Source organism: Lissotriton vulgaris, chromosome 9 (genome assembly GCF_964263255.1).
Source record: "Lissotriton vulgaris chromosome 9, aLisVul1.2, whole genome shotgun sequence".
NCBI classification, from domain to species: domain Eukaryota; kingdom Metazoa; phylum Chordata; class Amphibia; order Caudata; family Salamandridae; genus Lissotriton; species Lissotriton vulgaris.
In genome coordinates, this window is record NC_141697.1 from 1,118,794,095 (window position 1) to 1,118,809,860 (window position 15,766).

General features: G+C 41.1%; 1 protein-coding gene across 4 annotated transcripts in view; it reads left to right on the forward strand.

The window, feature by feature from the left end:
* The window catches only part of ERC2 (ELKS/RAB6-interacting/CAST family member 2), a 2,191,867-nt gene that overhangs the window by 640,039 nt on the left and 1,536,062 nt on the right, over positions 1-15,766 (forward strand). For all 4 annotated transcript variants that reach the window (XM_086939131.1, XM_086939132.1, XM_086939133.1 and 1 more), the window contains one exon: positions 3,434-3,601. In XM_086939131.1, the coding sequence (XP_086795257.1) occupies positions 3,434-3,601 (168 nt within the window). The remainder of the gene's footprint in view (positions 1-3,433; positions 3,602-15,766) is intronic.

The window sequence follows — 15,766 nt, forward strand, 5'->3', positions numbered from 1 at the left end:
GCTGATCACTGATGCTGAGCTTATATGCTGATTTCATTGTTATTGATATGAATTTCACATCCTCTCTTAAAAGGAAATACAGACACACAAATGTAGATGAGTGCCTCTCCATGAAAAAGTGGGTAGCAATCACCACAAGTTGTGTCTTTCTGAAATGTTCCCTTCCTGCAACTTGTGCATTCCCCAAACTAGATGGACAATAAATACTTGGGATGCAAAAACCGCTACTTCTGCTCCATTTGGCCCTGTGCAAACAGTCCAGCCCGAACTGCAAAGCCATGCCTTCCCTGGACCGGAAGCAAGTATCCTCGGACCGGTTTCGGGTTCATAACCCTCATCAGCCAGGCTATCTTGAATCCAGCATTCTTGAGAAGCAATATTGTTTGCCTATCCCTATTCTATCCCTATTCTACCTACAAGAGATTGATTTTAACCTTATCTTGGGTGAGGCGGAAAAGAAAGTGTAAATTCCCATGCAGGCCTTGTGTACTTAGAAAAAATAGAAACTTATCACAAAATCTAAATATTACCCAAATCAATGATACTCTTTGTATTGACTTCAGATGCGTTAAAGGGTTACCCTTGTAATGCAATTTTTTATTTGATGCCCTTACACGCTTTCTATCTTAACATCATTCCTCATATCTGTAGAACTCTGCAGAACCTGCTGCTTTCTATATTTCAATTTTCTTTACTCTTGTCTTGAAGGCTGATTTTATTTCCATTTCGCTACCTTTATTTGTACCTCATTTTATATGTCTCCTTTTGATCCTATAGATTATTAGCTCTTATAATCAGTGCTTAACTTCTACGCCCTCTCCTGAAATGACACCTAGCCAAAGCAAGTCTGCAATAGCTTTAGGGTTCAATGTAGTTCTCAAATGGACTTTTAATTTAAGCCTGGTGCAGTCCAGACTTTTTGCCATGAACAATGAGCAGAGAGAATCTTTGGGTCACTGACTTCGACTACAGGCTGCTCTGCTTCAGACCCCTTCAACCAATGTCTGTGGCAAGTGTCATTTATATGTAAGGTATTCATATGTGAGGATGTACGGCATTACAACGCGGGCTTTTACACCGCGTGCCGTTACAACGGTGTTTTTACTACGCAAGTCGTTACAACGACTTGCGCTGTACGGGCTGGATAGTGGAATAGTTTAATTTTCTATTCCAACTCCAGCCCACGTTACAGTAGGGAAGGTGTTGAATAGAAAATTAACTATTTCCTATCCAATAGCGCCCTCCAGCGCAAGTCGTCGTAACGACTTGCGTTGTAAAGGCAGCGTCGTAATAGCAGCGCGGGGTAATGCCCGCGTTGTTAAGGATGTTTCCCATATGGGAAGCTTTTTCTGGGTGTTTACCTGTTTCAGCTGTGACTGGTAATTGGAAAAGGTGTCTGTCAATGGGATGAGAGAGATCAGCCCCCAAACTGCCCTTAAGGGATGGAGGGGAGCAGTCCATCGCTTTGCCTGTTGGATACTGCAGCGGGGTGGTGCTGACCACAAAGGTGGACTTTCCTTCTATTTGTTTTAAAAATGTGTGCGAGGACTTGGGTGTAACCCTAATTCAAAGATAGCCTGTATGCTGGACCGTTCATCTTGGGATCGAGTCAGCCTGAGAGAAGGCAAAGACAAACTCAAAATGGAAGTCATCCCAAGGTCAGACTTGCATTATCTTGCACATCTTACACAACTTACACTGAAATGCTCGAATTCCTCCACAGTAAAAAAACAGTGTACTTTGTAGCTCCTTTTAATTTTGTTGTGGTATGTTGATGCTTTCATCACCCTCCAAAGACCTTTTTCTTCATGCACCTATTGAAAAATATTTGTTTATAAGATGCATGGTGAACGTTATTATTCTTGTAGAAAAATAAGACAGCCTTAAATAATGCAAAAAAAAATCTGTCACCTTCTTACAGGTTTTAGATAATCTGACAGTACGTGTGTATCATATGGAGATCCATGTCTGCCCAACCTTGCTTTTGCTCACGCCCATTCTGTAATATATTTTAACATTTCTGTGAGAGCATATCTCCTTGTTCCATTTACCCAGATGCACCTGATAGCAGTTCAGTATCCATAATCCAGAGTTTTTGAGGATCCCATTTTGACCTATTTTACACCTCCCACGAAATGATATATTCTATCTATATGCCTATCATTTGACTCCATGATACCGGTGTATTGTGGGCGTTGTCGTCTTGGTTTACTGCAAGTGAACAAAGAAAGTTCCAGGACAAAAAATGTTGTTTCCTGGTGACATGGAGTCATCTGCCTGCCCTGGTTACGCATGAAGTTGCATTATTTTCAGAACCACTATTTTATTGCAATAAAATAAATCATGCAAACATAAGCATGCTCTAATGAGCGTCGAACATTTATGCCATACCTGTATGCATCCTTCCTGTATACAACCTCTGCCTCTTATGTCTTTTCATGATATGTATTCCCCAAGTCTGCAGTTCTGCAGGGTGCATGGCAAAAATCTCCTCTCATTCATGCCTTTTTTGTTTTAATACATTAACAGATTAAAGCAATACCAGTTGACTTTGAAGTGCTTGTTTATTGTAGCCATCATTTTAATCAATGATTTGACCAGTCACTTCTCTGTCCACCATGGGTAAAAGGTCTTAAACTCTTTTCATGTTTTTATTCCTAAAACAGTCAGTTTGCATGTATAATTTAATTAATACTATTATTATGTAAAAATTGGATGTGCTTTTAGATTAAAGAACTTCTGCAAGGTCTAACTGTACCCAATTATTCTCTTTTCTTGAGATGTGTTAATTTGTGTTACCTTTCTTGTGGCATTCATATGAATATCATATTGGCAGGAGCTGGGGTATGTTTCTTTAAATTTAAGAATAGACATTGCTCATAGTCTCTGTGTATGGGCGTCCAGCAGGGCTGGACTGGCTGTAGCGGGCACTGGGCATTTTCCCAGTGGGCCGGATTGATTGAATTGATTGAATAAAATTTATATCGCGCAAACAATAACCCGAAGGCATCAAGGCGCCTAACAAAGCATATCAAAACCACCCCCATCCGGAGGGATGGGGGTGGTTTTGTGCCACTGGGGGCTTGTGTTGTAGCAGTGCTGCAATATGGGCCCCTGCAACAGAAGCGGGAGCGGTGCTTCTTGCTAGCACCTCCCCCCCACCCCCCCCCCCCCCCCCTTCCCCTGCTCCCAGGGCCGGTCGAGCAGCAATCTGCCCTGCAAGGACGGGTCACTGTTACGACTCCGGCACTGACGTGCATTACAAAATGGTATCCTATTATTCCAGCCTCATAACAGCAGCCTGTACCTGGAAGTCTGAACATAAGGACATTTATTCTTACTTTTATGTGACTACGAGTTACGTACCCAATAAAATGTGAACAACTGTGCTAATGTGCATCTTTTCTGAAAATAAATATTTTTCTTACCACAGATAGACCAACTGAAGCAGGAATTGTCTAAGAAGGAATCCGAGCTCCTTGCCTTACAAACCAAGCTTGAAACTCTCGGCAATCAAAATTCCGATTGCAAACAACACATTGAAGTGCTTAAAGAATCTCTCACTGCCAAAGAACAGAGGGCTGCCATACTCCAGACCGAGGTAAGAGCTTGCATGCCTTCCACGAGCCCTTTAATCACAGTCCGCCTGCTCTGCACACACACAGGTTTCTTGCAATTCAGCACTTCCACCAACCGGCGATGCTTCATGGGTATACAAATGGACGAAGCAGGGAACAATAAAATCAGTAAAACTCGAATACTTGGAACGTTTTGGAAAAAGAAGGAGAGTTAATGCATTCTGCAGGTATCCGCTCCTCAGTGTAGTCTGTCAGGGGCAATCGTTTTTAAATTGGTCAGTTCCATGGAACTGTGGAATGTTCTATGAGCGATCCAAGTGGGAGTCATGGATAATGTGATCAGGACAATTTATCTGTCCACTGCTTTCACCCTGTTTTGGAAACGCAGTAATCCAGGTTGATACCATAACAAGACAATGCCACTGAGTTGGGATGTCAGTTGTGCTAAAACACAGCGCTCGCCATATCTCTTACTTTGCTCTTTTGGCCTGGAAAACTTGGCAAAACCTGTACAGGAGAACTGATCAGAAATTGATAAATTCACTCAGAAATCAGTGAATAAAAAACAGCTCTCCCACATTCCCAATGAGCAATTTGCTACTTATTGGCTGCTATTTCATCCCGGAATTACCATGACCTGTGAATGTGATACCGTAGTTCCACGGTATGTCACAATGAAATCCTTTTTTTGGAATTATACAAAATAACACAAGTTTCTCTTTGGAGTAATAATTTTTAAAAATACTGTTTCTACAATTTGAATCCTTTGTGTCTTGAAGTCTACCTTTAGTAGTTGTAGGCTGGAAGGTGTTATAATTCTTTTTCAAGGTGCTATATATTGTTGTTTCTTTAATGTTGGTTTAGAACTTTCACATAGTGGGTTCTATTGGTTAATTCACAAGCCACATGCATAAAAGCCATAAACACAGTACTAAAGACCTATAATTTTTCAGCAGAATGTAATTCTTAAAAGTAGAGGCTGCTGAAGACGAGGAGCAGTGTGGGCTGGGGCTGTTGGGATTTGAATCAACATTATAAAATAGTTTCTTCCTTCCTAAATTCCTCATGGCTGGAAGACAATGAAATGATAAACAGATGGTGTCCCTGTGCTCTGACAATTTCTTATCACACTCAGGAATGTTGGTTCATACTGGGCAAACTAATCCCACAGGCCCTATGTGAGCAGAGGTGCAGGCAATGGATAGACGGGTCACTTGGGAAGGATTAGAAGGTAGTAATTTGAAATTACTCGATGACTTACCCAAAAATGCAATGGTTCAACCTATAAGGAGGGATTTGACAACCGTAGCCTGGAGTGGATGCAAGAGCTCTGCAATTTTATTTTTTGCCCACAAATGGAGTTTCCTGCGATACATTATCATTGTAAGTTCTCCCTGAGGATATGTCAATCTTCCCTGGTTGTAGGAATCCAGGTACAGTTATGTTGGAGTACCTAGAAGTTTCTGATTTACACTTTGAAGGGGGCGAAGCAAAAACAAATGAGTCATTTAAAGAGCGCACCCAGGCATTGTGCTGTGGAAACAAGCTGTAGGGAAGACCTACAGCATTTGCGGTACAAAGATCTGTAGTGCCCCTCCTAATTTCTCAGGAGAACACAGACTATTGCCCACATCTATACAGAATCCCACATAGGGTGCTGCAAAATGAATCGTGTGTCTGAGGTTAGGTTTCGAACCACGATGGTGAATGCCAGGGCTGAAAGGAAAAATAGTAGAGAATCAGGGACAGTGTCGATTTAAGTGGGATAAAAAATATTCAGTGAGCTATCTAATGGAGGACTGTGTATTCTTCCAAGAGGAAAGGAAGGCGATTCTTCATCCTGTTTAAAAAAAATATGGGATACAGTCGAGGGAAATGGGTCTAAACCTGATATGTGGTTTTAGATACCAGGATGTAGCCATTGCCATCGGCCAATATTTGTGCAAAACTGTATCATCCTAATTCAGGATTTCACCGCCCTAGCTGCTTGGAGATCACTGTTTTTGACGATCCCCAGTGCTCCTTTTGAGTGCTACTGTTAGTCCACATATTTTTGATTACTAAACATTAGAACATTGGAATGTTGGGAGCTCCATTGAAAACAATGGAGTGCTCTGGGCTTAAAATGGCTGGTATAAGCCTGGAGCTCCAACATTCCAATGTTTCTTTGTTCACAGCTCTGGCTGTGAACAAAGGCTTCAGGGAGCCTGAGGGGATTCCAATCCCCTCACGCTCCCAAAAGGCTTTGGTCTTTTTGTTAGAACATTCTGTCCTCTAGTGACAGAATGTTCTAATAGCCTTGTATCCCTTCGTAGATGGGCTATAGCGCTATTAAAGTCCCTCTCCCTTGTTAAAGGCCCTCGCCTTCGGCTCGGGGCCTTTAAAGCTGGAGAGGGCCTTTAATAGCCGGTATAGCCCTCTATGGCGGGCTATCAGGCTATAATCTTGCTTAGACTTTTTATTGTTATTGCCTGTGTTTACATACCACGTGCAGTTATCCATGCAGAGCGCTGTCATGCTCTGGGGCCTCATAAATGCTACATAAACCCCTAAAAAAACACAAATAAATACAAGCTAATATGAATCTGCCCAACAATTTTTGTTTAGAAACCTGTAAATCTGGATTGCAGAATTATTTCTTTCAAGATTCTCAACACTGCCCTACATTAATAGATTCCCAGGGTGCACACCTGTAAAGCAGCTGTTCAGAAGTGTGACTGTTGTTATTAGCGTGAAAGGAACCCAATTTAGTCTGTTTTTGCACGTTTAACTCGTGGTGCCAAGGTTTCTAGCTCTCAGGCAAACTGTTCTCAGATCTGCCCAGTTAGAGGTTGGTAGGATTGCACTGATTATAATTTGAGGAGAGAATGAATCATCGAGAAAGAGAGCAGACCCATTCGGTAGCTTACTCACCCTGCAAACAGTTGTTTGATTTTCCGATGTTGACCTTGTCATGCACCTCAATATTTGATTATTCGGTTTGCTTTTGGTTTACAATTTAGATTTTGGCGGGATGAGAACGCATATTCCAAAAGAGCAGAAACATTTTTAGGAAGGGTTGTGTTTCATCACAGCATCGTCAAAAAGTATGTTTTTATTCCTTTCCATGATCATGTTTCAGATGCTTGCCCTGTCTCAGGAATCTGATATTCTGAGTATGCGGCCGAGGCCGCTCCCATGAATTAGTTCTAAAATGCTTCCTTCTACTTGTACATAATGTAGTCCCCGCTATTACCGGTGCCATCTCAACTCGGAGCTCAAGTTGCAGAATTAACTTACTGGAAATGTTGATAGCTATCTTCCTGCATGGCAGTAAGTGAGCAGAACTCGACCATGCGCCTTGAAGCCGGATTTCCTATAACACATATTACACATGTAGAAGCAGTGGGCGCGTCGTAAAAAAAAGTGGTTTCACCGTGAGGTGGTACATGTTTTTCGCAGACTTTTCGGAGGGGCAGAAAAACGTTCCAGGGCCAACACTACACAGGGAGTCTTTCTTCCACTTAATTAGAACATGTAATGTTATACTGGATTACAGATAAGAAATAATGCGAGGTTTCTGGCAGATACTGAGTGCTTTAATTTAGACAGAATACAAGCTGTGTCTTTAGGGAGAACTTCTTTGCTTGGCACGGGTTAATTCCAAATAGGAAACTCACGAATGTGGCAGCAAATTCCAGAATTGTAGGAGTTTTCATACCTGTGCTGAGCAAATGTTTCCTGTATGGTATGGTTCATCCTCCATAGGTAACTTGAGAAATACCCCACTAAAGTCGCTGGGCATATAATGCCTGAGCTTTCCCTCCCTGTCACCTGGAGTTTCAGAGACTTTAAAAGGTTGCATCTAAAACATGTTCTAAAGATGTAGGGAACAGTATATACGCATAAACCAGAGGTACCTATAGAAAAAGTATGCATCCTTAAATGCCTCTGTAACACATGGGGATTATGTAGGGGTGTACATTGCAAACATGTCCATTTTTACAAAGGCCTCGATCACAATGGGGCTAATTATCAAGAGTTTGTACCAAAAACGGTACAACAGTGTGGGTGCGAATTGCGGGTTTTGGCACCCATGATTTGCAGCAAAGGAATGAAACCACAAATAACGAAAACAGAGAGCACACATGCACTGTTTGCCTATTTTGAAATGGAAAAAAATCTACATTCACTCTTAGGGGTCCATTAGGATGGCAGGCGGATCGCCCCGCCAGGCCGGCGGTAGCCACCGCCGGCCTGGCTGGGGCGATCCGCCCGCCATCTGTGTCGGAATGACCCCCCACCATATTATTATGGCAGGGGGTCCGCGGCAGACGGAAAGACCGTCCGCACCTTTTTCGCCCCGGTCGCCTTGCGACCAGGGCGGAAAAGGGATCTATATGGTGGCAGTGTCTATCAGACACAGCCAGCCAAATTAGTATGGGCATTTTTCAATGCCTGCCATGGAAAATCATGCAGAGTCTACCTGTGGGGGCCCGTTGCAGGCCCCCAGGGACTCCGGAGGGGTGGGGGGTGCACATGGGGGTACCTATGGTACCCCCCTGCATTTCAAAGAACAACGTGGCATGCACCACGAGGTGCCTTTCACGTTGTTCTTTGAAATGCACAACATGTATTCTAAACATTGCGGCGGGCGTTGCATTGAGCACCGCCCACCGCAATGTTAAGAATACAGGATGCGCCTGCCACTGTGACGGGCGCATCCTAATTCCCCCCATGGGACCCCCGCCCTTATGGCGGGTGGACCCTTTCCACGATGGGTTGGCGGGCAGACAAAGTCCGCCCGTCATCCTAATGGCCCACTTAGTGTGCTATTACCCGTTCCAATGTGTCAAACGTGAAATGGGGCTGAATTTGCTTACTGCATCCCACAGCCCATGCCACCCAAATAAGCTAGTGCCAAATTTGCAGATTTATTTTGTAACCCATTGCTATCAGTGGCTTCAGTTTTAAAAGTGGGTTTAGATAGCTAAGGGGGTGTCAAAAGAGGGTTTTGTAGGAAAATGCAGTGATAATTAGTTTACCATCCGAAGAGCAATACATTTTTGTGTGTATACAAATGTCTAGGACCCACAATAAAATCCAGTATATAATCTTGCCCCACACACGTTATGCAGATTTATTGTTCCTCATACCTTGTGGAGTTAGATAAGTTCGGGCCTAAAGCAGAACAAATACTAGACTCATCTAAGTTATTTTACATGTCACCCAAATCCGCCATTGTGCATTGACTGTTGATTTACCTGGCTCCAGTCTGTAAAGCAGAGGATGCTTAGCAGTGTTGGCATTAGTCAGGTCTAAATTTGGAAATTATAGATGTACCATCAAACTCATCTTCGGCTAAACATAAATTGGATCGGGCATAGCTGATAAAGGTTCAAATGTTGTCCCGCTAAAAAGACATTTTTAAAAAATTGCTAATTTACCAGAACTAACCTTCTAAAACACGGCAAGAGGAACAGAGCAAATTGCATATCCCTAAACTAAAAACCTTACTCGCATTTTCAAAAACAAGACACTGGATGGCAAAATAGTTGACACACACCACCGATTCGTTAGGAACGTGTCTTAGTGCCTTTGACAATTGAAGCCAGCGCTAATACTGTCCCACAGGCTTATTTGGGTTATGGTCTGCAACAATTTAGCTTAATCAGTAGGGGTGGGTGGAGCTCCATGAAGTTACATAAAAACTCTGTGAGATTCAATGGAGTCCCATGAGTCGGCAGAAATGGTACGTCATACTGCTTGAACTGGTTTTTAGTGCCATGAACTTTTTTCGCATTGCAAAATCAGCACGAACGACACCATGTGGGTGCCAGAGGGTGCTGCTTCTTTGCTGCCACTTGAGTAGAGTTGCTACTCCAGCCGCAGCTTTTTCACCATAAACGCTTGCAACTGCCAGCGACCGCCCTCATTGAGAAAATCTTCCCAGGTATTGTTTTAGCGCTCGAAAGTTGCACTAGGGGATGCCAATTTACACTCGCCAACTTAACTTTGGTGAGTCGCATATGAGAAAAAACTCTGCCGCATGGTGTTTTGCAGAGTTTTGCTGGGACCACACGTAACAAGCCTAAAGTGGAGTGAACAAAACTCTGCAAACTTTGCTGGCGGAGCAGAATTTTCACAAACCACTAGTTCTGACTGAGTTAGCATGTGAGTGGTGGGTGCTCTGGCAGTTCTAGCTAGGGAAATAAATACTTAGTTGGCTCCATCTTTAGTTACTGAGAAATCCCAAACTACAAAGCAGTTGCTGGTCTGTTCCACAACTATTGAATTGCAAAAAGACTGTCCATGCATTTAATTTTCTGTCAGAACTCTGTCCTTAGGAATACACTTCCTAGGACATGAAGGATAAACACCCAGTACTCGTGGAGGCTCTTTGCTGGGTCTACACTGCACAGCAGGTAGACCACAAACCAAAGAGGACAGGGCATGCAGTTGGAAAAACTGGCAGAATCGCTACGGGTTGCACCCAAAGACACCCACTTATGGCAACTTGAAATGCACTGCAGACAGCATTCTCCCCACAGCCCAATCCTTACTTCATGGATAAAGCTCTATGCCATAAACTACACTGATGCTTGGAATCCTTCAGAATGACTATCAAGCCCTCCATTTCTCCTTCATAGTTTTTAGCAACAAGGTTTTAGACTATGATCTACAGCTGCCAGCTCTCTTTTTCATCATAAACGGTTGCAACTGCCAGCGACCGCCCTCATTGAGAAAATCTTCCCAGGTGTCGTTCTAGCGCTCGAAAGTTGCACTAGGGGATGCCAATTTACACTTGTCAACTTAACTTTGGTGAGTCCCATACGAGAAAAAACTCTGCCACACGGCGTTTCGCAGAGTTTTGCTGGGACTCCGCGTAACAAGCCTAAAGTGGAGTGAGCAAAACTCTGCAAACTTTGCTGGCGGAGCAGAATGTTCAAAAACCACTAGTTCTGACTGAGTTAGCATGTGAGTGGTGGGTGCTCTGGCAGTTCTAGCTAGGGAAATAAATACTTAGTTGGCTCCATCTTTAGTTACTGAGAAATTCCCAGCTACAAAGCAGGTGCTGGTCTGTTCGACAACTATTGAATTGCAAAAAGACTGTCCATGCATTTAATTTTCAGACAGAACTCTGTCCTTAGGAATACACTTCCTAGGATATGAAGGATAAACACCCAGTACTCGTGGAGGCTCTTTGCTGGGTCTACACTGCACAGCAGGTAGACCACAAACCAAAAAGGACAGGGCATGCAGTTGGAAAAACTGGCAAAATCGCTACTGGTTGCACCCAAAGACACCCACTTATGGCAATTTGAAATGCACTGCTGACAGCATCCTCCCCACAGCCCAATCCTTACTTCATGGATAAAGCTCTATGCCATAAACTACACTGATGCTGGGAATCCGTCAGAATGACTATCAAGCCCTCCATTTCGCCTTCATAGTTTTTAACAACAAGGTTTTAGACTATGATCTACAGCTGCCAGCTCTCTTTTTCACCATAAACGGTTGCAACTGCCAGCGACCGCCCTCATTGAGAAAATCTTCCCAGGTGTCGTTCTAGCGCTCGAAAGTTGCACTAGGGGATACCAATTTACACTTGCCAACTTAACTTTGGTGAGTCGCATACGAGAAAAAACTCTGCCACACGGCGTTTCGCAGAGTTTTGCTGGGACTCCACGTAACAAGCCTAAAGTGGAGTGAGCAAAACTCTGCAAACTTTGCTGGCGGAGCAGAATGTTCAAAAACCACTAGTTCTGACTGAGTTAGCATGTGAGTGGTGGGTGCTCTGGCAGTTCTAGCTAGGGAAATAAATACTTAGTCGGCTCCATCTTTAGTTACTGAGAAATTCCCAGCTACAAAGCAGGTGCTGGTCTGTTCCACACCTATTGAATTGCAAAAAGACTGTCCATGCATTTAATTTTCAGACAGAACTCTGTCCTTAGGAATACACTTCCTAGGATATGAAGGATAAACACCCAGTACTCGTGGAGGCTCTTCTCTGGGTCTACATTACACAGCATGTAGACCATAAACCAAAAAGGACAGGGCATGCATTTGGAAAAACTGGCTAAATAGCTACTGGTGTGCAATAAATAAGAAGATGGTTTGCACCCAAGGACACCCACTTATGGCAACTTGAAATGCATTGCAGACAGCATCCTCCCCACAGCCCAATCCTTACTTCATGGATAAAGCTCTATGCCATAAACTACACTGATGCTGGGAATCCATCAGAATGACTATCAAGCCCTCCATTTCGCCTACATAGTTTTTAACATGATCTATGATCTTCAGCTGCCAGGTTTCAGGCACAGGCACTCTTCCAAACACTTGCACAGCATCATTTAGTTTCTGCTCATTTGATTTGGTTACATCCAGTATAATTTCAAAAAGGGCAGCACTTACTCTCTCCTTGGTATATCCCCGCTCCTTAATCACCCTTTAATGAATTCAGTTCTGGCAGAGATTCATCCTGCATGGTGCAATATGTCGAAGTGTATCTGCATAGAGGCCCTATATAAACACATACTTAAATCCACAAGCAATGGGGAACCTCCAGTCTTACAGTTATCCCTTATTTTTTTCACTTTATCAAGCTCCATTGATTTTAGGTTACACGCCTTGTAAAAGGAAAACAGTGTCAAGTGTGTGCAGAGGTTCTCTATTTTTCTGCATGCATGTGAGTACCTCTGCTGTTCCTATTTCTTATCTGTACATTTGGTCTGGTACCGGTTTCGACCTGTTTTAAACCAAATAAACCTACAACATAAATATAGGTAATAAACACAAATATGTAATACATATATTTATATGTAATACATGTATGGATACACACTGTAATCATAGAACATGGATTAAAAGGAACACTTAGAAAGAAGCAGCTATGAAGTATGGGAGGAACTGTGGTACAACTTACCAAATAAGGTTTCACCAGGTATTACAGCAGTACATTTACCCGGATTCTCTACAATGGTACAGTGGAAGAGCCCACCGTGCCAGAACCTTATGGAGCAAGCACAGATACGATTTCATACTGAAGTACATTCAAATTTGGGTTTTGGAGAGCAGTAAAATATTCTCTTGTTTGTTGCAGTTGCTTTTTTGGGACTTGTGTCCTTTGGTATTGGGTTGAAAATCTTGTGCTCCGCTTTTTCGAACATCAGGTGCTCCTTGTTTGGCATGACAAAAACCCAGAAAGAACCAGAGATGTGCAACTGCAGCTGTATGTACAGGCGCTGCATTCAGCCATCTCAGGAAGGAAAGTACTTGGAAGAGTGTTAGCCAAGTCCAGGGACTGGTGTCCATGGTAATACCTATCAGAGGCAAAAGTATCCTTGTAAAGTATCTTCGAACAGCACTTGGAGCTAACTAGCCAAGGAATCCAGGGAATTTCAGACAAAGTTTGTATCTTGCTATATGCCTTGTACCCTTGTTACTATTGCTAAAACGAATAATATTTTGAATAAAAAGAGTGGTAACAGGGACTGTTAACTAGTTCTTTTTTTAGTTAAACAACTTTTATATTTAAAATAATTAAAAATAAGCACAGACATAATACGTATGATTAAATATAAAAAACAATAGTGTATATAAAAATATGGAATCATGGATTCACAGGTGAACAGTTGTATATTTTTTAAAGGAAAAATTAAAACATAAAACCATGTAGAATAATCTATAAATTGACAAAACTAGTTGCACACGAATTAGAGGGTTACATTAAGTATTCATGAGTGCACAGAGTACAGAACAATAATAATAATATACTCCAGAGAACAGAATAACTTTCATTTTTAGATGTATATAATTTTAGCAAAACGTTAATCTTAATACTATAAATCTAATTACAAAAACTAAAACACATTGAATTTGCTATATAGAACCTAAGGTTGCTTTCAATTATCCTTTGTCAAGGAAGACATCTGGGATGATTGTGACAAATAATTTGTTAGAAGTTGCCAAATTCTTTCTCTTTGAATGCGTAACTATGCATATTCATTCTATGGCTCCTGCATGCTGAATTTCGACAGGATTTGAAAGAATTATTATCAGCAGATTTCAAGCTTGATTTCATCACCTGAATGGCATTAGTAATCATCATAACTATAAACTTAGCAAGGAAACTCTGATGTCTGTAAAGATCAAGACAACCACCCAAAAAATCTTTATGCATGGAAAAGTGATATCATAGCTACACATAATCATAACTTTCTGCCAAACTTTAACCGAAACGTCATGATTGACAGGACTCTCAATATATGCATATAAGTTCCAACATCTGCTTGACAATACCGACAAGCAATTTTTTGAAACTTTCCTCTTAAATAGTTAGGCAGCAGTGGTTCCTGAAAAGCATCAGGCGGATTGAATTTTATCCCTAATCCTATCCAGTAAGTCTAAAGAAAATTCACATCCAAAATCTGCTTTCAATTTAAATTCGACATCATTTTACATATGATTCCGTAATTAAATATTTATATATATTGGAAATCATATTTCCACCTACTTTCTTTATAAACTTTGATACAATTGATTGTTATACTATTATTAGGAAGAGCATAAATTTAGTTCTGAGACTTCTAAGAAGAATATTAACTGATATGTGGTATTGCTTACAACATGAATCGGGTAGCTGAAATACATCGGCTAAGATGGAGGAAGGTGTAATCCTGGAACCCTGAAAAAGTTGAGAGACCTTATTAATTGCACAAGCTTAGTGCTGGGACATTTTCTTGGACGCAGTGGTTGCACTTTAGAAATCATTTTTCATTCATTCATTTGTTCATTCATTCATTCATTTAGCTTTCCAAACCTTACAAATTAATGTGTTATTTTTAACTGTGATTTTATTGAAATACCACCATGCACTGGAAAGAAATCTATCCTTGAGTAACTTCAAACCAATCAAAAGAGATCTCAGCAGATTTGAGACATTAACATTATGGGTCATAAGAGTTGTTTTGCAGGTTGTAAAACAAAGGACCTTTCTAGAGTTGATAAGATCAAATTTGTTCAGCTCCAATGAGTGCCAGATTTTTTCAAGGGGTTCATAAGACTGCTTATTAAGAAATCATACTTGTTTCAGATAAAAACCCTGATGATATTTAATACAATCTGGAATATTAACTCCCCTGTTAATCTAGGGATTCATGAGAATAGTTAATTAAACCCTGGCCTTTTCATTATTCCATAAAATCCCAGTCGATATACTATCAGTTTTAGAAAAACAATTTAATAATCGAAATCAGCACCATTGCCAGAAAAACATGAATAATGGGAAGAAACCATCATCCTTATTGTGTCAGGATGGCCCCACCAGGAGAGTTATGAGCAAGTCCATCATTCTACAAAACTGTCTATTCTGGAAAATATTTCATCCAGATTAAGTATAAGAATATCACTTATGGATCTTGAGTACCAGTTACATTCAGTTTAGTCCTGTAATCTGAAGTGCGTTTATGAAACAACATTTTTTAAGAGGTAAAATCTCAGATTTTACTACATTCCATTTCTAACTTGAAATAGCAGAGAATTTAGATAAATCCAGAAAGAAGGCTGGCATGGAGATTCCTGGCTTGGGAATGTATTATACAATATCATCAGCATAGGCTGCAAATTTAACCTAATTAGATTTGTGTGTATAATCAGAAATGAAATTAATTTTCAGTAATCAAGTAATGGTTCCATGGAGAGCATAAATGTCAAAGGAGATAAAGGACAGGCTTGACTCGTACCTCTCTTCAGTGGAAAGTGGGGGATAAGATGCCATTAACATAAACATATGTTCTAAGGGATAAATATAACAACACTGTATATTTCAGTATGCCATGTCTTGGAGGACTTTGTACACACAATGTCAGTTAACCCAGTCAAAGGCTTTTCCCTCATCTAGGGTTATAAACTGCATGTCTAACATTTTTTTACATTCTTGAATTATCAAATATTACTCAGCCTTTAACAAGGCTCATTTGCCTAGGGCCAATTAAGTGTAGTAGACTCTTTGCAATATGCAATGCTAAAGATTTAGCAAATAACTTGCAATCAATATTTATTAGTGAGAGTGGTCAATAATTCTTACAAAAAGATAAATCTCAGTTTTTTTCAGAGTTAAACATAACATGGCCTCAGTGAATGGGCTCTCTGCTTTCCCAATTGAAATAAAATAGCTATACAAGATAAACCATTAGAAAATTAAA